The sequence below is a fragment of the Camelus ferus genome, chromosome 18, assembly GCF_009834535.1.
Source record: "Camelus ferus isolate YT-003-E chromosome 18, BCGSAC_Cfer_1.0, whole genome shotgun sequence".
Taxonomy (NCBI): Eukaryota; Metazoa; Chordata; class Mammalia; order Artiodactyla; family Camelidae; genus Camelus; species Camelus ferus.
In genome coordinates this window covers 17,030,913-17,054,551 of record NC_045713.1, presented here as the reverse complement: position 1 = coordinate 17,054,551, position 23,639 = coordinate 17,030,913, and the positions used below count along the sequence as shown (strand labels likewise).

Here is a 23,639-nt window from a genome sequence, read left to right as displayed (position 1 = left end):
CTGATTTCTTGGTTTCCTCCTGTGTTTTGCTGAAATAATTAATTGAGTGATTCTGTTAGGAAGTGTCAATGGATGAAAGACTTTCTAAGCCCCTACCTTGATTGGATTTTGACTGGATATAGATTAATTTTCCTGTGAGGCTTAAACAGCTTGTTCCCTTGTCACTAGTAGCTGATGATGCCAGTATGCCCCTAATACCAGTATGAACGTCATTCCGCAGAAGATTGCCTATTCTGTTAGAAGCTTTAGAGTACTGTCTTTCTTTTTTTTGAAATTCAGGTACAGCTGATTTACAACGTTGTATTAGCTTTAGAGTGCTTTCTTTGTGGTTGTGTTCTGTAACGTTATGAGGTTTTGGCTATTTCACAGGCCTTTTCAGTCTGAAGGTTCATATCATCAGCTCGGGAAATGTTTTCTTCTGTTATTTCCTTTCCTCCACATTCTCTGTTCTCTTGTTCTGAAATGCTTGTTAGGTGGATGTGGCCCTTCTGGGTTAACTGTTACTGTTTGTTAATTACATTTTCTATAAATTCTGTTCTTCTATATTCTCTGTGTTTTCCATGACTTTTCCCTCTAGTCCTTCTGATTTTTTTCCAATTAAAAATTTTAACTTCCTTGAATTCTTGATCTCAGACTGTTCGTTTTGCACAGCAGCCTCTCAGATCTCCCTGAAGTGTTACGTTTATTTTTTTGATTTTTAATTTTTAAATTTAAATTTATATATTTTTCTTTTTACTTTTTAAAAAATTGAAGTATAGTCAGTGTACAATGTTATGTCAATTTGAAGTGTTATATTTAAATTCTTCTAAGTCATCTACTCTTTCCAGAATCATCCTTGTTGTTTCTGGGGTCACCCTTTTTGTCCTGCCCTTTGGTGATGCTGATTTTCTTGAAGTGTCTGGCAGTCCTTTTTTGGCCATTGGCAGGTCTGATATGTCTGAATGACATGTGCCAACAGGAGTCAGGTTTCCTCTAAATGCCAGCTTCCCCCTCAAGTGAGAGGAATGGCAGCAAACCTTCAGAGTGTGAGGCATGTTGGGTTCATTTTAGGGTTCAAGACTGGGAAGGGGTGAACAGGTTGCCTCCAGGCAAATGCCTCACCCCAGGGCACCCCTGCCAACCCTCAGGCACATCACTCTTTTTAAAACCTCGTCCTCTGGGTGGGAAGCCCACCCTGCTGTTCTAGGTAAAGGGCTTTAGTTATTCCCCCTGTTCCACCCCATCTCCATCCAGCTCTCTGCGCCTGTCGCTCGGGATGCTCTGTGGCATCACACTGCTTGCTCTGTTCACCGCGGCCCTCCCTTGGCATGCTTCTCACTCAGCCCCACCTCACTCTGTTCAACCTTGTCCATTGAGATGAGCAAAATAATTCTGCCTTCCAGAGACTTGCTGATTTTCTGAACTGATGATAGTCCCTCCCACTCCTCTGTGAGGTTTTTGTGATTTTATTCTATTTTGTTTCCCTATAACATGATTTTAATGGGATTTTAGGAGAGAGAACTGTGTTCTGGTTTCCTACTCCATGGAGTTAACAGCATATTCTGAAGATTTCTGATGTCGTTAAAATTTTAGGAAACATCATTGATATACAACATACTCTGATATGGATGTACTTTGCTGATTGATTTCTATATTTTCAGATTTTTTTCCTTGTTTTTTTCTTTCTCCCTTTCTTTTTTTTAAAAAAAAAATCTTTCTTTTTCCATTTTAAATACAAGGCAGCACAATTTTTGATGCACAGATCTTTGATTATATCTCAGGATATATTTCAAACAGTTTTGGGGTCTAAGGGTGAGAACCATTTTTAGAGTGGATACATAACTGTCAAACTGTTTTCTCGAAGCTGTTGTTTTAAAGGCTGCAAAGTGCCAGTCCCATTACAATCTCACTAGCATGTGAAAAATAAAACCCTCCTCCCACGCTGAAAAAGCAGACAACAGCATACAAATTACATTTCTTGATTACTTTCATGAGCGCAATTATTTTTCATGTTTTGTTCGTTGTTGTCTTTACAGTTTTGTGGATTGTCTGTACCTGTACTTTTCATACTCCCCGTTTGCCTCTTAATTATATTTATGCTACCTATAACGTTTAGAAATTTGTATTGTTATAATGGCAAGGCTCTCAGTCTTTTCCGTTGTAATTTCTTTAGCTACACTTAAACTTTGAATGTCCTTTAACTATAAAAGATGAGTTAAATATTTACGTACAGCTCACTCTAGGTTTTTGATGGTACTTGACTTTTTTCTTGGGTTTACTCCTTTTAAATAGTTTTGTGCTTTGTTCATGGCTTACTGCATTAGGCAGAATTTATTGGATAGTGTTACTTAATAGTAGAAGTAATAGGCATCTTACCTTTTTTTCTCATTTTAATGGCAATGTCTCTGTAGTGATTTTCAAAGTCGGGTGTGTAAGGTGTTCTGTCGGGTGTAGGGATAAAAGAGAGGACAGAGAAATTACATTTTACTGATATCCACTGTAGAGAGTGACACTGACACCCTCAGTTGCCCATACACGTGCCAGTCTGCTGTGACAGGTGTGATGTGTTTAGGAAGGTGGGAGTCCCATAAATGGGGGCATTGCCAGTAGGACCTTCCTCATGCCCTTGTTCCCAGTTACTTGTGACACAAGTGCCTGGCTAACTAGTCTAACACTCAGAAAATAAGCAAGATGTCTGCCAAGGAGCCCCAGCTTCTGGATCATGCTGATCATGCAGGCCTAAGTGGACCACAAGACAGTGGCCAAGCTGACATTTCCTGTGCTTCCCAAAGGAGACCTTCATCAGCCACTTTATGGGTTAAAAACACTGACAAGCTGTCAGATTGGGTAAAAGTTGGCTAAAACGATTTAAAAACTTCTAAAAGACTGTTTAAAATGTTGATCTATATTTGCTTTCATGAAGAATGAAACCTGGCTTAATCTTTGAAGTAAGATGGAAAATGACTACAGATTCTCTGTACCACAATAGAGTGTACAGCTTATATCATGACAAAGTTCTTCAAAGAGTTGTCAAACACGAAGCAGAGTCACACACTTTATGTCACAAATCGTCCACATTTGTGGTCTCTTGAGATGGCAGGATGTTGTCTGCTGCACACACTTAAAGATGACATTTTAGCAAAGATTCAGGAATTAACTGCTTTTTTTTAAAGGAAACACACTATGGAAAGAACAGTTTTGAAAATGGATGTTTCTGGAAATGTTTCAACCATTATGTGACTTTGTTGCTAAAAAAAAATGATGTGAGTGTGCTATCTACAAACTCAAATCTGTGAAGTTAAAAAATCTGGAAAGAGAATTTTGTTAACTGCTAAAGAATCTTCCAAATGAAGAGATCAAGTGTTTTTCAGACCCATTTGTTAAAAATGTGAAAATGCAACCGCTTTCAATCAGTTTGCAAAATCAACTGTTGACATTAAGGAAGCTGAAACTTTACCAGCCAAATATCAGCAAAAATCTTGGAATGCTTGTAGGATGGATTGAAGAATGAATATTGTGATTTAGTAAATACTGCCAATGACATTTTTCTTCCATTTGGATCTGCAAATTTTCCTTAGGTATATTTTTGGTTATGGCAGATGTTAAACTCAAGTATGGAAATACACCCAACCTAAAACCAGATCTTCAAGTCACTGTATAACAAAATGTTATGTCAAGATTTTCCGTAAGCATGAATAATATTAAATCACACTCCTTTCAATAAAAATCCAATTTCTGTATTTTGAGAAAAAAAAATGCATTTAAGCAGTGTTTTAAATTTATTAGTCTGGAGTTGCACGTAGAATTTTCATATTTCAGAATGTTGTCTGCTTGTGCTTTTTCTATTTGTTTTAATAAACTTGTCAGAGATTTGCCTGGTTTATTGTTTTTGTTTCAGAGAACCGGCTCTTTTAATTTATCTGTTTTCTAATTCATCTCTCTCAGTATTTCTTTCGTCCTCTTTTCTTAATTTATTTTGTTGTCAGTAGTTAGTGTTGAGGACTTATTTAGCGTTTACATTTTTCTCTTAAAAATAGTAAGAGCATCTAAATACCTCACAGCTTATCTGAATACTACTTGGCTATTACAGCTCATATGCTTTTTAATAAGAATAATTTCCCTTTTTATTTTAAATATAGCCTATAATTTTAATTTTAATTTGTTAATTTATTTTTCTTTTTAAAAAAATTTATTTTATGTTTTCTGTGGGCGGGGGGGGGCGGGTAGGGGAGAGGGCTTATTTATTTATTTTTGGAGGAGGTGCTGGGGATTGAACCCAGGACCTTGTGTATGCTAAGCATGTGTTCTACCACTGAAGCTGTATCCTCCCCTGCTTAATTTTAATTTAAACTTTGATCTAGGAGTATATTAAAAATTTCCATTTTAATTAAAAATTTCCATTTTAATGAATAAGTTCTAGGGATCAAATCTACCACATGGTGATTATAGTTAATAATACCATATTATATACTTGAAAGTTGCTAAGAGAGTAGATCTTAAATGTTCTTACCCCAGAAAAAGAAGTGATAGTTGATTTGATGTGATGGAGGTGTTAGTTAAAGCCCTGGTGGTAATTACTTTGTAACATGTAAGGCTACCAACATGTTGTACAGCTTAAACTTATACAATTTTGTATGTCAGTTATATCTCAATAAAAGTAGAAAGAAATGTCAATTTTAGCTTTTAAAATATTGACTTTTATTATTGTTTTTATTTATATTCATGTTCCACACCTGCTTTTGAACACCTTAACTGAAGTTTGCTTTGTGATCTTATATTTGATAAATTTTTATAAATGTTCCACAGAGATATGAAAGGCAGGGAGTATGGGAAAACACATGCACACATATACAGACACACATTAAATCAGCCTTCATAGAAAAGTGTCTACATTATTTATAGCCTCCTTGTTTTTATTTTTTGTTCATTTAAAAGGGTGTCTTTAGAGGGTGTCTAAAATCTTCACTGTTTTTTTAACTCAAAAGTATATTTAAATTATTTTCATATTGTGATAGGATAAATGATACTTAGGGGTTTGTGACTAATGTATTATTATTTTGGATTTTACCTTTTTAAAACATAAAATGGCTTTCCTTATACTTTCAATGCTTTTTATTTTGAGTTGTTTTGCAGTTAGAACTTTCTTTGACCTTTGCCTTAGAGTCTCTCCCCATAATTTAATTTTTTTAACATTTTTTATTGATTTATAATCATTTTACAATGTTGTGTAAAATTCCAGTGTAGAGCACAATTTTTCAGTTATACATGAATATACGTATATTCATTGTCACATTTTCTTCTCTGTGATCTTGTGTATATTTCCCTGTGCTATACAGTATAATCTTGTTTATCTATTCTACAATGTTGAAATCCCGTCTATCCCTTCCCACCCTCCACCCCCTTGGCAACCACAAGTTTGTATTCTAAGTCTATGAGTCTATTTCTGTCTTGTATTTATGCTTTGTTTTTTTGTTTTTGTTTTTGTTTTTTAGATTCCACATATGATCAATCTCATATGGTATTTTTCTTTGTCTTTCTGGCTTACTTCACTTAGAATGATATTCTCCAGGAGCATCCATATTGCTGCAAATGGCGTTATATTGTCAGTTTTTATGGCTGAATAGTATTCCATTGTATAAACATACCACATCTTCTTTATCCAGTCATCCGTTGATGGACATTTAGGTTGTTTCCATGTCTTGGCTATTGTAAATAGTGCTGCTATGAACACTGGGGTGCAGGTGTCATCCTGAAGTAGGGTTCCTTCTGGATACAAGCCCAGGAGCGGGATTCCTGGGTCATATGGTAAGTCTATTCCTAGTCTTTTGAGGAATCTCCATACTGTTTTCCACAGTGGCTGCACCAAACTGCATTCCCACCAGCAGTGTAGGAGGGTTCCCCTTTCTCCACAGCCTCTCCAGCATTTGTCATTTGTGGATTTTTGAGTGGTGGCCATTCTGACTGGTGTGAGTTGATACTTCATTATAGTTTTGATTTGCATTTCTCTGATAATTAGTGATATTGAGCATTTTTTTCATGTGCTTATTGATCATTTGTGTGTCTTGACCTTGGAGAATTGCTTGTTTAGGTCTTCTGCCCATTTTTGGATTGGGTTGTTTTTTTTTTTTTTTTCTTATTATGTTGTATGAGCTGCTTATATATTCTGGAGATCAAGCCTTTGTTGGTTTCATCTGCAAAAATTTTCTCCCATTCCGTAGGTTGTCTTTTTGTTTTACTTATGATTTCCTTTGTTGTGCAGAAGCTTGTAAGTTTCATTAGGTCCCACTTGTTTATTCTTGCTTTTATTTATTCTAGGCCCATAATTTAATTTGTAAACTTCTTGACTCATTTTTCTTTAAGTGACTGTCTAAAGGCAGCAGCGCATGGAGATTGTGTCCCGATTGTGCTAGACTAGCTTGCTGTCGTGCAGGAAGCTGAGTCTCATCCTGTTCCTCCGTGGGCAACCTGTATTTTCTACCTGGATGCTTGGAAGACTTTTCCTTATCTTTGAAATTAAAAAAGATCGCAGGGATATCTAGTTCTGTCAGCATGGTCACTAAGCTAATGTGAATTATTTTCCTACAGTGAATACGGAAATGCTGGGTGAAAATATAACAGTGTGGTTCTAGCTCCTTCTGGGTACCCCTACTCTGAGGTCCTGGCAATTCCGCCATCTGCATGTGTCCCTCCAGCGTCGGGGTGGGAACAGCTTTCTGCTATTGCTGATCTCTGCCGACCAGGCTCTGTGGGGCTTTGCAGCCCTTCTGCCCACTTGACAGGTAGCTCACTGTTTCAGATCCTTTTATCGAACTAGCTGACTTGGGCTCTGCTTTCCTGACGACACCCTGACGGGTAAAATCAGCTGGTGTGAAAGGAAGAGGAGACTCAGAACCCAGAGGGAAACGTGTCGGGGTGGAGGCTGCGGTAGGGTAAGAAAAGCCCTGGTAGTTGGCAGTGTCAGCGTCCATGCGGGGAGGAGAGGTGTGCTCCTGGATCCACAGCCGGCAGGAAGCGGGAATTGAGACCCTGGTGTGGCCGCCCCTCCTGTGAGTGGGCACTAGGCTCAGTCTGCCCATTGCTCAGCAAGGTGGCAGAGATGCTTAATTCTACCAGGAGCTATGGCTGCCGAAGGAAAAGGCCCCTGTGACAAAGTAGAACTCCAAACCTGTGCCTCAAGGATGTACAGTCCAAATCCAAACTACTCACGGGGTGCAGGTGTTCCAGGTCAAGGACGCGTGGACAGACCGGTCCTCAGCTGGTGAAGCCCAGGGCACCTGTGCTGTGGGCGTGGATCTCTGTGCATGTGCAGCTCCAAAGGGACGGGCAGCACCTGCTGAAGCTATTCCTGTCCACGGAGTGAAACCACACCTGCAAGCTGTCTCCTGCTAGGGCAATCGGAGGGGCGCAAGCAAGATTAGTGTCTTAAGAAACTGAGATGATAGAATGATGTTCTGGAATAAAATAAGAAAAGGTAAAAGAATTTATTATAATGCAAGATTTATACTCAGTGATAAATAAAAAGTGGAATTGTAAAAGCAACAAATTAAACTGCTAGAAATGGAAAATAGTCATTTAGGTGAAAAACTGAGCAGACAGATTAAGCTGCGAGTTGTTACAACTGAAAAAAAGAATTTGTGAGTTTAAAAATAAGTTTGAGGAAATTGCTTACAAGATACACAGATAAAAATATGAAAAATTTTTGAAAAGTTTCAGAAACTTGGAAGATACAGTAATATACCAGTTAAAGTTTAGTTCAAGGACCAGTAACCATACTGCGTATTTTAAGAAGGAAGGGATTTCATACAGGGAATTTGATGCTTATAAAAATCATTGAAGGGCTGATGGACTGGATTTTGGTTGAGTCTCCAGAATGGCTCCCAGAATAATTCAGACTCGACCTTCCAGGAGATTTACTACCACTGAGACTGCCACTGGGATATACTTGCTGTTCCTAAAACTTCCTCTTCCCCTCAAAGCTGGAGAATGGACTTGAAGTTGAACCAGGGATTCAGAAGCCGTAACTCTTCTGCCATCACCATGACTGCTTCTTCACAGCCAGGAAACTGAAGAGTGGACACTGGAGCATTGCTGCAGGAAAATACCATGCTTCTGTGACTTTTCGTTCCTGTAGAAACAGCTAGATGTGGTCAGGAAAAAGACCTTCATCCAGTGACTTGCTGGAGCCAGCTCATACCAGCCTGTGAAGGCCACTTGTTCAATTTTCTGGAATTTTACAATCCAGTTATTAAATGTAGCCATTCTTAAAAGCATGATAAATGAAACAGAGACTTACATTCTCAGATGAAATATAAACTTACAGTGAAATAAATTATAACACAAAGGTAATAAATACTAAAAACTCTTCACTTCCTAATTTTTTGAATACACGTTAGTGTTATCTATGATTTTGTGGTTAATTTAGTTCATGGCATCTGCATGGTGAAAATACTGTTTAATGGTGTGCTGTATACTGTTTTACATCCCTTCCCAATTCCGTGTTCACTGATATCACCTTGGTAGCTTGGAATTGGCCATTGTAGGAGTATTTACACCATGAAGGGTAGTTAAGGCTCCAAATCAAGAATTTTTTTTTTTTGAGACCCAGCAGACCGCTGTTTTCATCTCACTTCTGCATTCTGACCTTGTGCACGTGCTTTCTAATATTGTAACTCATTCTTATACAGAGCTCTAGTAGCAAGGGAGTCTGGAAAACAAAGTTACTAGCTTTTCAGCTTTTTTAGTCAGATGGGGTATGAATGGATGTTGGATGAGCCAAGCAAGAGTATTGAGCTTGAATGAAAAGGTCCAACATACATCTAATATATCTCGTTATGCAAGTATCGAGATGAGCCTCTGTCTGAAATTATAGACTTAAAATTGTCCAGAATGAGTATTAACAGGTGAACAAGTAGACTTCTCGTTAGCAACAAAATGTTCTCAGAGTACTAAGGAAATAATTTATAATTCCTTACCAAGTTGAATTCAAATGAGATTGAAACAAAGACCTTTTTAAAAAAAAAAAAGACTTAAAAACTTTCCATTTATAGTTCCTCAATGAAAGAATTTGTACATTCTGTGGAACCTAGAAGGGAAGAGTGCCCTGAAAGAAGCAACACTGAGCAGAGAAATTAGTAAGTTTGTGGAGGAGTCTAGATGAGCATTGGTTGTAAGATGTAACAATAACAACTACAGCAATAATGATGGCTAATATATTGAGGAGTTTAAAAGTAAGGTTGAGCTGAAATGTTGGACAACAGTAACAGGAAAGAACAAAGCAACCCCGAATGATAACCCAGTAGGTAAAGGGTGAGAAACAAATTTGTAGAAGAGGAAATTAGGATGGCCAATAACCATATAAAAAGATGCCTAAACTAGCAATCAAGGAAATCTAATTAAGAAAAATGAAACAGTCTGATAATACTCAGTGTTGGCAAAGCAGTGGGGGAAAAGGACATGCTGTTAGGCTAATGGGTGAGTCTAAATTGCCAAAACCAAGATGGTGGTTTTAAAGTATGTCCACAAACTCTTTGATACTCCATGTTGCAAAAGGTGGAGCCTAATTTCCCTCCCCATGAGTGTAGGCTTTACTTAGCTTCTTGCTTCTAATGAATACAATGTGTTGAAAGTGACCTTGTGATTTCTGAGACCAGGTCATAAAAGCTCCCTCCTTCTGTCTCTTGGATCACTTGCTGGGGAAAGCCAGCCGTCATGTCATAAGAACACTTGAGCAGCCCTTTAGAGAGACCCACAAGGATGTTGTGAACAGCCATTAGACTGAGCCATCATGTTGGAAGTGGATCCTCCATCCCCAGTCACACCTTCTGATAGTGGTAGCCCTGGTCAATGTCTCGACTGCAACCTCATGAAACTTCCTGGGCCAGAACCACCCAGCTAAGCAATTGCTGTTTTAAGCCACTGTGTTCAGGGGTAATTTTTTATGTATTGATAGAGAACTGACCCAACCACCTTGGGGAACACTTTGGCAAAATCCTATAATATTTTATCTAGGTATGTTGACTAGAGAGATCCCCCCAAATGTATACAAAGAGATACAGGTGAGGATGGTCATTGCAGAATACTTTTCTCTCAATTGGATAGTGGATCAAAAAATTGCAGTATGTTTATACAATGGAAAACTGTGGAGCAGTTAAAACTAGATTAACTAGGTGTTTGTGTATGGATTTGGGTAAGTCCCTGAAATCTATTAATACAGAGTGAAATGTGCACATTGCAAAAGCATATGTATGGTGTGATATTTTTTATGCAAATTGAAAGATATATAGAGCAATACTATAATATATTCTATATAGTTATACCCTAAATGTAGGAAAATTTAAACATGGACCCGAAGAATATATTCCACCCCCAGAATAAAGTTGTCACAATGGAGGAAAGGAAGTGGAGAAACAGACTAGGTAGGCAGGGCTTCAATGTAAGATATTACTTCTTTTTTTAAAAACCTTAAGCAAGTGAGGAAAAATATTAGCTTGTTTTCAGTCTGGGTGGTGGGTCCTTGGGTACATTATATTATTTGTGGAATTTTCCATTTGTTTGAAGTACTCTTTATTTCCATTAATGTAGATTTTTCAGTCTGCTACTATTTTTGGATTTCTCCTTTGCTTTGCAAAGACCTGCACCTTTTCCAAATCAGCTTGCCTCTCAGCAAGCTGTCTTTTCTTTCTGACTTGATATCACCTCGCTATAATCTGAGCTTTCCTTATGATTTTGCATTCTTATTTCATAGATACCCCACTTTCTTATTTTAAAGGACGTAACCAGAAACATCGTAGAATTGTCTTCTTTCTTGTATTATTGTTGACAATCTGCTTTTTGTGCTTCATCGTCTTGAAAATGCTCCCTCCTCTGATGATGCAGAACTTTTATATAGATCCTCACGTTGGTGTTTTCTGCTTACTCATTCCTGTCTGATTTGAGCTCTGTCCAAACCCTCCTTGCCAACTGGCCTGCCCCTGCAGGATCTTTACAAGGGAACACAATTGTTTTTTAAGTGCTTAGCCAAGCGCTTAGCTGGCATCCATCTAGTGCATCTTTGCTGGAGTAAGATGGGGTCTTCTTGTCCCCATAACTTAACTCTTGGACTCTGGGGAGGAGACATACATTCCTGGGGTATCTGAGGTCTTCTGCTGTTCTTCCTTAATCAAAAGCAACACACGGAAACCCATCATCCCCATAGGTCATTGTCCTCACTGACACTCATCCCAGCACCGAGTGTCCCATCTTCACCTGTCGGGCTCATGCTTGCCTCAGCCTCTTCCATTCCTAGCCATGCTGCAGACTGGGAGGTGGGATCCCCGAGGAGCTAGAGGAAGGGGACTGTTGCTTCTCAGTGGCGTGAAGGTCAGTGGGTTTTTGACCTTGGCTGCTTACAAAAAGCAAACCCAACATAATCAGAAGAATGATTGCTGTCGTGGTTGGTATTTCCTGAGTCCCAGAAATAGAAGAGATTTCAGTAGATAAAAATCTCTTCTTACCCTTTACTATTTGACTCCATTATTTAGTCTCTGAGTTCAAAGTGGGTATGCCAGTGGTTCTTTTCCATTTAGTCCTAACTGTGCTGACTTAATGGAAGCTTCTTCCACACCCTGGCACTCGTGCTGTTGGGATATGATTATCTTTGTGTGCCGTCATGGATGTTTCTAGGGGAGTTTGGCAAAGGCCCTATCAGGGTTGGGTAGGTGCTTTAACATCTAGAATGCAGGGTCAGCATTGCCTCTTGTATGTCTGGTAATTGGAGGACCGGAACCCCTGCAGTAGTTTCCATCCACACTCCAGGCACTTTGCGGAGAGCCTGAACTCCTGCTGATGTCTTGCACCTACTTTCTTTCTTTTTCTTTTTTTTTTTTTCCTTAATTAGAAACAAGGGATACTAGGGGGTTTTCATTTCCACATGTATTGGAAATGTTTATGACATTTAAATGCTTCGAAGACTTTTAAGTGCTTTTTAGCACTAGACTTTTCAATGTGGTATAGTAATTCTGTTTGAATGACGTATTGTATATAGAGGGGTTTTTTTGGATTAAAAAATATTTATTTATTTAACCATAGCTGATTCACAATATTATGTTAGTTTCAGGTGTACAGCTTTTCCATTATAGATTATTACAAGATACTGGCTATAATTCCCTGTGCTCTACAGTAAATCCGTGATGCTTAACTATGTTATATATAGTGCTGTGTATCATATTAATTCCAAACTCTTCATTTATCCCTCCCATCCCCGTTCCCCTTTGAAAACTGTAAGTTTGTTTTCTGTGTCTGTTGCATCTCCTTTCGGAAGTCCATCTAAGACTTAAAAATCTTAAGTAACATCTTTGAAAAACTTCAGAGGCAAGTTAAAATGCATTTCTCTAGAAGTCTTTCTTCCTCTCATGCTGTGGTCCATTAGCAGAAATCGAGGCAACTTAAATAAAGTACTTTAGAGAGAAGTGCTTCTCAAGCTGAACTATTTGTGGGGAAAGACTAGTTTTTTGCTTTTTTGTTGAAAGCTCCAGTCCTTAGCAGACTGATTTCTGTAAAATATAGAAAGAATGAATTACTGGGAAAAATAAAATAAAAAAGCAAAGATATACAAAAAAAAACAAAACAAAACCAAGTCAACCAGTCACATGCTTAGGTGTTGGGACAATGCTACAAATTGCTATAAAAATTTCAATGCTTTCTTTCAATTCCTGTCCTTATCTCGTTGCAAACCAGCAGCAAACAGTATTCAACTGGCAGTGGTCCCCACACCACACTCTTGAGTGCTGCGCGTAAGAGACCCTGCAGAATTATGTTTTGATGTTCTCTTTGCCTAGAACAATAATATCAGCCTGCAGCAATGTGCCTGGGTCTTTCTTTGGTGCTACAGAGAAGAAAAATGGAAGGTGTATTCGTCTGGGTTCTCCAGAGAAGCATAAGATACATATATATATGTGTGTATATATACATATTTATGTGTGTATATACACATACACACATAAGTATATATAAAGAGATTTATCATAAGGAATTGGCTAATATGGTTTTGGAGGCTGAGAATTCCCAGTCTACAGTTGGTGAGCTGGAGACCCAGGAGAGCTGTGGGTGTCAGCTTCAGGCTGAGTCCAAGTCCAAAGGCAGGAGAAGACACATGTTCCAGCTCAATCAGTCAGGCAGAAAGAACAGATTTTTCCCTTACTTTGCCTTTTTGTTCTGTTGAGGCCTCTAACAGATGGGGTGAGGCCCACCTACCTGGGGGAGGGCCATCTCCTTTACTCAGTCTACCGATTTAAAGATTAATCTCTCTTTTTAAAAATCTATTTTTATATACAGTGGCTAACATTTGTAAACCTTTGAAACGAATATATGTATGTATATGCATGACTGGGACATAGTGCTGTACACCAGAGATTGACACATTGTAACTGACTGTACTTCAATTAAAAAAAAAAAAGATTAATCTCATCCCGAAACCCTCACAGACACACCTAGAATAATGTTTAACCAGATATCTGAGCGCCCTGTGTCCCAGTCAGGTTGACCCCAAATTAACCATTTCTCAAAGGCATCATCTCAAGCCAAGATGAGCGGGGCTTTTTTTTTTTTTTTTGGTTTATCACTCCGCCAAGAGGTGAACCAGTTCCTCGATCTGGAAAACAGGAACCCACCCATCTTGTTTCTAACCTCCCGACACCTTGTCCTTGATGTGACCACAGAGTCAGCCTCCCTAGTGCCCAGGAAATAGACTCTTTTTCAGCTCTGGTGCATTTCATTCAAATAGCCCCCTCTTCCTGATACAGTCAGCTGCTTGCTGACCCCGCTTAGCGCAGGGGCCCCCGGTGGTCTGCTGTCACACACGGGATCCTTCAGCCCCGTGGTGTGTGGTGCCAGCCAGCTCCTCTCTGAAGCTCACCCTCTGCTAGGTCCTTCCTGACCCTCCTTCGAAACACTGCAGTGTGTTTTACCTTCAGCCTAATAAATACATCATAGCCTTCTTTTGCCCTGCATCCTGCTTCATGGAACCCTTAGCAAATAATTCCCCATGGTATTTATTGAGAACGTGCCTGCTGCGAAGTCCAGTGCTTTCCATACCTTAGTTCATATTTACAAAAACACTATTCAGTATGTATCAAAATGGGGTTGGTTAATTAACTTACATGTCTAATAAAGGCAAAGCTAGGATTTAAATTTGAATGAACTTATTTACAAAACAGAGACAGACTCACAGACATAGAAAACAAACTTATGGTTACCAGAGGGAAAGTGTGTAGGAGAGATAAATTGGGAGTTTGGGATTTGAGATACAAACTACTATATATAAAATAGATAAACAGCAAGGTCCTACTGTGTAGCACAGAGGTCTATATTCAGATCTATAATGGCCTATAATGAAAAAGAATATGAAAAGGAATATATATGTATTGTGTAAATGAATCACTATGCTGTACTCTAAAATTAACACAATATTGTAAATTGACTATACTTCAATTTGAAAAAAGAATTTAACACTACTTTTGACCAGAAATCCCTGATTCTTAGTCATGAAACTATACCACCTTACAGTAAATACAGAACAATTGTTCACATGATAAGCAGTCATGTAACTAATATTTCTCAATGAGTGAAATTGCTGTTGAAAATATTTAATGTCTATTTTTATTCATTGCCCTCCATATAGGGACCCATGTTTGTCTTTGCTGATGAACTTGTACATTTCCCTTCCTCAGCCAAAGAGAGAATCTTAAAGCTTGGGTTTCCCCAGGTGGCGGAGTGAAATTTAGTCCTTAATTGCAGCAGCTGTTTTTAGCTAACTTGGGATAATGTTCTTCCTTTTCTTGAACATGACTTTATTTATCTACATGGGTGGTTCAACTGCGCATGTTTTCTTTCCCACTAGAGTTTCAGCATGTTGGGTGAATAAACTGAATGTGTACCTAATTTTGTAAGCTGCTTTTTCCAGAAGCAAATTATGTTGACATATCAAGTGGGACTCGGTTGTGACCAGTTTTCTCTGCAAAGTACTCAAATGTTTTTCTTTGGTGGCAGAACAAGGGCGGGAGTGGCTTGGACATACGTGTTTGAGTATAACCTTGTAACTGCGGCTGTGAAAATGTGTGTGGCAGGTCCAGAGCTTCAGACAACCGAGTAAAAGGTGATCACAAGAAGATACTTACAAGATGCTGAGAAACTAGAGGGGTGAGTGGTGGCGTGGGAAGAAATGCTTTCACGCCTAGACTGACCTGAGTGGGGCCTCCCTCCAGGTGGCACAAGTAGAGATCAGTGTGGGTGTTTTCCCATGTTTACGAAGGATTGAAACAATGGTTAAAATAACAGCTGGTGAGACTGAGACCGGGTCCTGGGGCCAGTGCTGAGGGGGAAGCTGAAACCGCACAGGAAGTGTCAGCCAATGTTCACTTCTCATCCCCTGGACCATGGGAATCAGTCCGGGGTGCAATGACCATGGTAGCACATGGCCCCCTGAATCAGGATTGGCTTTAGGACAGGGAGAGTGATCCCAGCTCATGAGACTAATTCTTGCCTTTAAACCTGTTTGGTCTGAAAATTAACTTGTAGAAAAGAGGAGATGGTAGTTGAAGTCTTCTTTCAAAGAATGACTCTTGCATTCTATTTATGTGTAAGGAGAGATTTGACCGGGAGGGGCAAAGTTGGACTTACAATTAGCTGAAGATGGACCCCTGACAATTGGCAAACGCACGCGTACTTTGCAACTACAGCCTGTCACCTGCGATCGGCCGGTGGATGTATGTACGTTTTGTTGGCTGTGGAAAGAGTTCAGAGCAGGTTGGAGGCTGGCGGCTGGCTCTCGCCTCTGCCACGTGTCCGTTTTACTGTTTTGGAGCCCAGAACATTTGTGAGAGTTGTCCCAGTTGTTATGATGAGAGAAAAGTACCTTTGATAGAAATAGAGAAATCAGGAAGTGTGGCCTATTTTTCAGGAAGATAATTAATTCGTTTTTAGACATCATGAGTTGGAAACGGGAGTTTGACATCCGGGTGGAAACGCCTGATGCTGAGCTGAGGCTCTTAGTCTGAAGAGCACGTAGGAGGCTTGTGTCTGAGGACGGGTTCTTTCAGATTCTTTCACTAGCCAGCCTCCTGCTCTTGGTCAACCCCTGTAAGTCTTAGGAGTCTCATGGGTTGATCTCTACTCATCGACTCTCAGCCCAACAGGGGTGTGCTGGGGTGTGCTCTAGACAGGAGGAAGGGAGAGGAGGGGGTGTCCTGCCATGCCTGGCACTCAGTGGTGTCTCAGGGAAAGAAGACAGGGCCCCCTGTCCCCTGGCGCCTGCCAGTTCTAACATCCGTCATCACGGACAGTTGCTGTCATGAGTGTGGTTTGAGGGACGGCGAGGTTCGGGTGCCTCGAAGCCCTGAACAGTCATCCCCGGAGACTGGCCTTCTGTCAGCTGTCTCTTCCTGTAATTTACACCTTGTTACTCAGCAGTGCCCAGAGGGGCCGCTCCCACCCCAGCTTAACGCACAGATGCCAACCTGAGGCCCCAAAGGGACTGTACAGGTGACTCACGTGGAGAATGACAGGTGTGTGGGGGGAGAGCGTGGGGGCCACTTCTCTCCCACAGAGCCCCTGGCAGGGAAGCCCCCAGCCTCTGCTTGAATGCCGCCCAGTGACGGGGAGATTACCCCTTCCGGGCTGCCCAGTTCATCTTCCTGGTGCTGTTAGACAGGTGTTTTCTACCCGCACCCTAGAATTGACTCCTCATACTTCCTGCCGGTTCCCTAATTCTGCTCAGAGGCTTATCAGTCCTCTGAGCCCCCTTTGCAGATGGGGAAGCAAAAGCGGACATGCCCCGTGGCTCACTCACTGTGACAGAGCCTTGCTCTCCGCTATAGGGAGATGCCACCTTTCTAACTTGGCCTCTTTTAACCACCTCTCCTCCCTCCCTCTGACCTTGCACAGAGCGCCCCAGGGGTGGCGCTCTGGGTGGAGGAGCTTGGAGGGTTTGTTAGTCTGCTCTTAAGGGGATGCTTTAATGTCCTGTGAGGGTACCGGAGGTGGCTTCATTCTGGACCACCTTGAGATGCTGCTCTACCTTGACAGCAGGGCAGGAGTGATGGGCGTCTCAGAGGGCTGTGCCCACCAGCCACCCGTGCAAACGGGCACAGGGGCTGCGTCTCAGAGGTGCAGACCGTTGTCCGTGTTTACGCAGAGCCTGGCATTTCCGACCTGCTTTGAGCACAGTTTAAGTGGAACACCTGCTTTACCTGGGAAGCGTGAAGCACTTGGATTTCCACACGGTCATGGCTAAGACATCCAGTCCCCGGGTAGCTTAACGTTTCTGGGGTGCACGATCCTTTCTTAGGAGGACTGATAAAGGGTTTCTCAGGCCAGGGAAAGGAGCAAGGAATATTCCTGTTTGTGTGGAGAGACAGTGGGATGATGTTGTGGTACCCCACAGCCTGCAAGGACGATGTGGCTCCACTTCATCATGAAAGGAGGAAAATGACGTCAGACGTCCAGTGAGGGAAGGGATAGAGCTTGAGATCATTTGGGAATCCTTCCAGCCATGGGGACCCTGAAATTCTCCCACTGGCCCTCTAGAAATGTTAGACTGTTATTTCAAAAATAACGCTGGCCGCCTGAACACCAGGGTGGTCCTTCAAGGAAGGAAAGGAGGAATGAATGGTGATGTCTTTCTCTCCCCCGCCCCCCGTCTATCGTGAGCAGGGAGAAGATGCCTTTCCACCACGTGACCGCCGGCCTGTTGTACAAGGGGAATTACCTCAACCGGTCCCTGTCCGCTGGCAGCGACAGCGAGCAGCTTGCTAACATCTCCGTGGAGGAGCTGGACGGTAAGAAGCCTGCCCCGGGTCGGGGGCGAGCCACCCAGGGGAGGCATGTGTGGCTGTTGTGCCTCCAGAGTGAAAGCGCCAGGCTCTGGCCGCCGGCTGTGGCCAAGTCCAACCGTGATGAGGCAGGCAAGAGTTCAGAGATCACTTCTGCCTAACTGGCCTCTTTGTGTGGGATGGACCTGATAGCCTGAAAACTCTATGGGGAATATATTTCAGTTCCTTTGGATACTGACTGGGGAGGTAGCCTTCCAGTCCCCAGATGTATTTTCCAGTTTATGGAATCTTTATCGCCAGGCTGGCCCTGTTCTCAGATTGTCATTCACGATAGGGCTCAGCTGCGGGGAAGGTTGAAGCCGTGCTAATGCTGTCTCTTGACTTGTGGCCATGGTGCTCTGAATCCTGCCCAGATCCGAATCATCTGGAAGCTGTGTCTAGGTGGGAATGGCCAGCAATTATTTTGATGGACTCTGTGCCTTCATAACACAGTGTAGCCCTGGGTTAGGGATAGGAACAATCCTGGGGACAGGACTGCTGAATTCATCCTGGGACAGTGCTGCTTTGTATCTGGGGGAAGTCAGGCCCTTGATTCAAAAACAGTAAAACAAGGAAGAAGTTTTTTTGTTTGTTTGTTTTGTTTTGTTTTTTAAGAATAGAAAATTAGTTAGATTCAGCCAGATGTTTGCCTAGGTACTGCATCTGCTGAGGCCAAGCCAGATCGGTTTTCCTTCTTGTTTTGGAATGCTGTGTTCCCGGTAACACTGTTTCAAAACAAGAAGTTTAATTTTACTTTCTAAAATAGGGAAGTTAAAATTACCCCAGATGGCCCACATCTCTGCTTTGAAGTGTAATGGTCCGAACCAGTGTGCTTTTCTCCGTGCACACGTCTTACAAGGCAAGGTAGGGAGATTCCGCTCTGGGCCAGGGAAGACAGACTTGCTTCGTGGTCGGCCGGAGCTGAGGCAGCCGAAGGACGGGCCTGAGCTGTCCGCTTGCCTCTCTGCGGGGGGGACCGCGTTTCATTCTTCCCCCCTTTCCCGCACTGCGCAGATACTGCAGTTGGTACAAATTGAAGGTTTGTGGCAACACTGCATTGTCAGGTGATGGTTAGCACCTTCTAGCAATAAAATACTTTTAAATGAAGGCATGTACCTGTTTGTTTAGATATAATGCTGTTGCACACTTGATAGGCCACAAGGTAGTGTAAACAGAACTTTTCTACACCCCGGGAAACTAAAACATTGTTTGGAATTTGCTTTGTTGCGATACCCGCTTTACGGCAGTGCTCTGGAGCCGACCCGCGGCGAGCCCGACATCTACCCGTAGAGGCTTGCTTAGCTACATGATGCTGCAGTGAGGCCCGGAGGCTGGTGGGCTGCGCCAGAAGAGAGGCTGGAGGGTGTGAGAGGAAGGGGCGTGGTGTGGGCGGAGCCAGGTTCCTTAGGCTCAGGAGCTGCTCACCACGGCCTGGACAGACTGGAGGCCCGGGAGGAGAGCGGGACCCTTGGATCTGCTGGCCATCGACTGGCCAAAGGCCACTTGGACAAGGACACGGAAGCAGAACATAGAGCCCTGACTGCCTCTGAAGTGAGCCCATCCCGGCGGCCACAACGAAGGCCGAGGCCGGGCTGGGTGTGTTCGGCAGGTGGGGCGAGACCCAGGCTTTCCTGCGTCCTGGGTGGGCGGGGCGTCCACTCCCGGTGGAGAGCAGGGCGGTGGTGCTTTGATTTAGGGGGTTTCACTGTTCCTTTGAGTAGGCACCCCTGGTTTAGCCCTCAGTTAGCAGGAGGGACTGGGAGAAATCTGTGTGTCTCGGGGACCTCTTGAAGAGGCTGCGAACACTAACCCAGTGGAGTTTGGAAATCGTCTGCGGCTCTCTCCTGCCCTGGCTTTCCCCTTCTCTTCCTCCTTCTTCCCAACTTGGCCATGAACAATCAAGGGGTGACTTCTCTGCGACTTCTCAGTGCCATGACTTTTTTCCTTTGTGAAATCCGGGCCACCCCAGGGAATGAGACTTTTCAAGGGATCTGCTGGCTGGATTTTGGCCCTTCTCCACTCGGATGCCGGCTGGCCGCCGGGCCCTTGTGTTCTTGGGTGAGCAGCAGAGCGCTGATCCCGAGTTTCACCCGGGCACAGGCGTTTGAGTGGGGCGGAAAGGCGCCTTCTCAGCAGGGAAGACCAGCGGGGAGTGAGTCTCCCAGCCCTGCAGGCCCGGGTGGGCAGGGTTAGGTGGAAGTCCTGGTGGGGCGGGGCGGGGCGGGGCCCCTGGCTGAGGGGAGCTAGACCCTATGGCCTGAGGCCGGCTGGTGACAATGCTGTGTTTGTCCTTCAGGAGGGTAATCAAGGCTCTCAGCCTGGAGAGGGGCCATTTATTTCCTGATGGAAGATTCATTCTATTTGTTTGTTTATTTATTTATTTATTTATTTATTTATTTAGCCACGGTGAACCCTGAGTCGTGATTGCTCAGGCTTTGTTACGAGCATCTTGGGGCGCCGGGCAGGGCTGAGCAGCTGTGTTCTGAGTGTGGAGCAGGTGGGCAGGGTCTGAAAACCAGCTGGTCTGCATCAGTTCAAACACTGCAGGGTGGTTCTCGGGGAAGCCAAAGTTCCCCAGCCTGTGCCTGTTTCCCGTGCTCCTCGAGCTGCCTCCTGTCAGCCGATCCCTAAAGTCCTACACTCTGGGGCCACTTACTCATCCTCAGAGGACTGGCAGCGTTGCACAGGGAGCTGATGGACACTGGTGGGCAATGAAGCATCCTTTAGTCCAGCCATCGTGGGAGCAGGTGTTACTGTCCCTGCCCCGCAAAAGCTGCAGCCTCCTGCTTATGAATCATCACGGGGCCGGTTTCCCCACCTGGTTAGTGTTTGTCCCCAGGGACGGATGCCCTTTTCCTTCAGCGCAAGGGTCAAAGGCATCCAGTCCATGAGTGGTGACCCTCTGAGAACAAAGCCCCTCCCCATGCAGTCCATCTCCAGCTGCCACTCACCCGGGGAAGTTTCTATTTCTTCTCTTTATACAAAGCTCAGGGGAAAATAATGCAAAGCTGCGTCAAGTTGACGCAGTCAACTTGGAGTTGGAAATCACCCAATGAATAAACTCAGCAATGATGAATTGGTTGAGATCGTCATTCATTCATTCATTCATTCATTCATGTTCATTCGTATATATTCATTTCTATTCATCTGTTCGTTACAGAAATGTTTACCCAAATGCTTTCCGGGTGGAGGAGGAATTCAAATAAGTATAATATTCATTGCCTGTTCCCAAGGAGTTTGCAGGCTACCCAGGGAGTTTCTGCACATAAAAAATTCATTAGCAGTATCTTGCAAATTTAGAGTGTCTCATGTGGAATTTTATTAGACACATGAATTATAATTTTTTAAAAGACAATTTTTTCGGTGCTATTTCTTGAACAATCTTGTGAGGCTGTCTTAAACTAAACTTGCCTCTGTCTGAAGTTCAGTGATTTTCAGTAATGTATGGTGTTCCATTGTATATAAATATATCTCAATTTCTATTTCCATTCTATTCAGGATGGATTTTGGGGTTGTTTCCAGTTTGGGGCCATTAGGATATACGCCAGCCTGCCCTCTGCTGTTGCAGCTGTGGTGTTGGGGTCTGCTCCCCTCGCGGCTGCCTGGTGGCCATTGGGACATGTCTGAGTGTGGGTGTTTCGTGTTCTTTTTTGCCAGTAGCAGTGTCAGGCTCTTAGATCAATGACTTGGGTCCTCCTTTGAGTCCAAGTTAGTTTGCTCTCACATCTTGGATGGTTGTTATTTCTGTGTTTCAGGAATGCCCACCTTTCTCATGCTAGATCTTCATTCCTTGTTTTCCATAAAACATGCCTCTTTTCACATCGGTTTTCCCTTTTTTTTTGCACTTCTATGTCATCTGGCTACCACATCATTTAGTTGTTTGCATAATTAAAAAAAACTTAGGATTACTTTTATTGTTTTATTTTTGAGAGGAATGGGTTTCAGGAATGTTTTGTAAATATCTTTTTTTTCAAATTAAAGTATAGTTGATTTACAATGTTGTGTTAGTTTCTGGTGTACAGCATAGTGATTCAGTGATACAAATATATATTCTTTTTCACATTCTTTTCTATTATAGGTTATTGCAAGATATTGAATGTACTTTTCTGTGTTATACAGTAGGACCTTGTTTATCTATTTTATATATATAGTCATCATCTGCGAATCTCATACTCTTAATTTGTCCCACCCCTCTCTTCCAACCCTGGTAATCAAGACTCAACAGACAAAACAAAATTTTTTTTTTATTATTGCCTGTAGAGCATATTTTCACTATGGATCAAAGTTTCAGTTTCTTTGTAGCTTGATTTTATTTCAATAGCTCCCCCTTAACTATTCGGTCAGAGGATGATACAGAAGAGTGTTAGTGTTCAGCTCGGTTGTTAATGAACGTGAACACTCATGCAGCCACCACCCAGGTTAGGGACAAGGCAGCACCAGCAACCCGAAGTCCCCGAGGTCCTTCCCGGTACCTCTGACTCCAAGACACCACGGCCCTGACTTCGCCACCATTGTTTAGTTGTGTTTGTGTTGTCCTTTCATCTCAATGGGACCATAGTATATTTATTCTTTGGCGTCCACCCTCTTTTCTTCAACATTACATGTGAAAGACTCGACCGTGTTCTTGAGGGTCGTTGACGTTCATTCATTTTCATCAGTAAACAGTGTTTCTTCGTGTATAAAGACCTTAATTTATTTATCCGTTCTGTTCTCAATGGGTATTCAAGTTTGCAGCTCTTAGGACACAGCCTTGTGTGTTGCTGTTGTGGTCTTAGGATATGTTCTCCTCATGGCAACCCCTTCCTCTCTTTCCTGGGGCCACATTTTAAGAATAGCGTCCAACTTTTTGTGTTATTGAGAACAACTTGTACACCGATGATGAAAATCTCTTCTGTTTCGTGGCACAAATTTAGAGATCTTTTTATTCCAAAAATCTTTTTCTCCAAGTCTTGCAGCTGATGTGCTTTCTTTATTGCACATTAGAAGATGTTTTCATATGGTCCCCTTTGCTTTTACCTGTTCTGCTTTGTGACTCAACAGTTAAAGTTCTTTGGAGGCCCAGTATCTGTCAGCAGACAAGGTTTGTAGAGCGTCTTTAGCCTTCTTCATTCTATCTTTACTTTATTCCAGACCTGAGATCATTTTCCCCTTTTCAGCCCCAGCTGGAGGGTCCAGTTTCTAGAAGACATTCATTCAGTCCACGTTGCTGGGCGGGGGTGGGATCTTGAAGGTCCCTCTAATAGGTAGTTCAGTTAGAGCTGACCACCTTAAGCTTCTGTAGGTTTGACTTTATGTTTTATTTTATGCTGGGGTAGATCTGTGGAAATGCCAGGATGGCTCCCAAGCCCCTCTAACCTGACAGGGACTCAGCCTCCACACTCTGTCTTCCCTGTGGGTCTTGTTAGGGCTTGATTTTAGGTTTTGTTTAGGTGGGTCTAACAGAGACCTTTGGAGTGTGTTCTTTTCTCTTAGGATGTGGTCCTTCTAGGGTCTCAGCTGGATGCTGGGGTATTAAGGAGGATTTTTCAGACGTCTCCTAAGGATGCTTCAGTTCTGGTGTCTGCCTTCTGTTCTCAGCCTCGTAGCCACTGCTTCCTGTTGAGTCTGGTCGAGTCTCAACTTGCACGTGGGTTCCCCAGCCTTCAGCCGAGCATTCATAGGGAACCCACACACAGGCTTCTGAGGGCCCCTCTCTGCTGCCTGCCTCCGCAGACCCTAGCCCCTTCAGCTACCCCAAAGAAAGAACTGTGGGTGGGAAACTGTCCCCCAGGGTGAGCAGGGGGCTCGCCGTGTGACTTTCCTCTCGCCCTGCAGATG

At 42.7% G+C, this 23,639-nt stretch overlaps 1 protein-coding gene across 6 annotated transcripts in view; it reads left to right on the top strand.

The window, feature by feature from the left end:
- The window catches only part of CALN1 (calneuron 1), a 367,399-nt gene that overhangs the window by 99,046 nt on the left and 244,714 nt on the right, over positions 1–23,639 (top strand). For 3 of the 6 annotated variants that reach the window (XM_032460335.1, XM_032460334.1, XM_032460333.1), the window contains exons 2-3: positions 15,081–15,153; positions 17,665–17,789. In XM_032460335.1, coding sequence (XP_032316226.1) covers positions 17,672–17,789 — 118 coding nt within the window. In that variant the 5' untranslated portion in view covers positions 15,081–15,153; positions 17,665–17,671. Of the gene's footprint in view, positions 1–14,994; positions 15,154–17,664; positions 17,790–23,639 lie in introns of those variants that run through there. The other 3 variants (XM_032460337.1, XM_032460336.1, XM_032460332.1) reach the window with 2 other exon arrangements.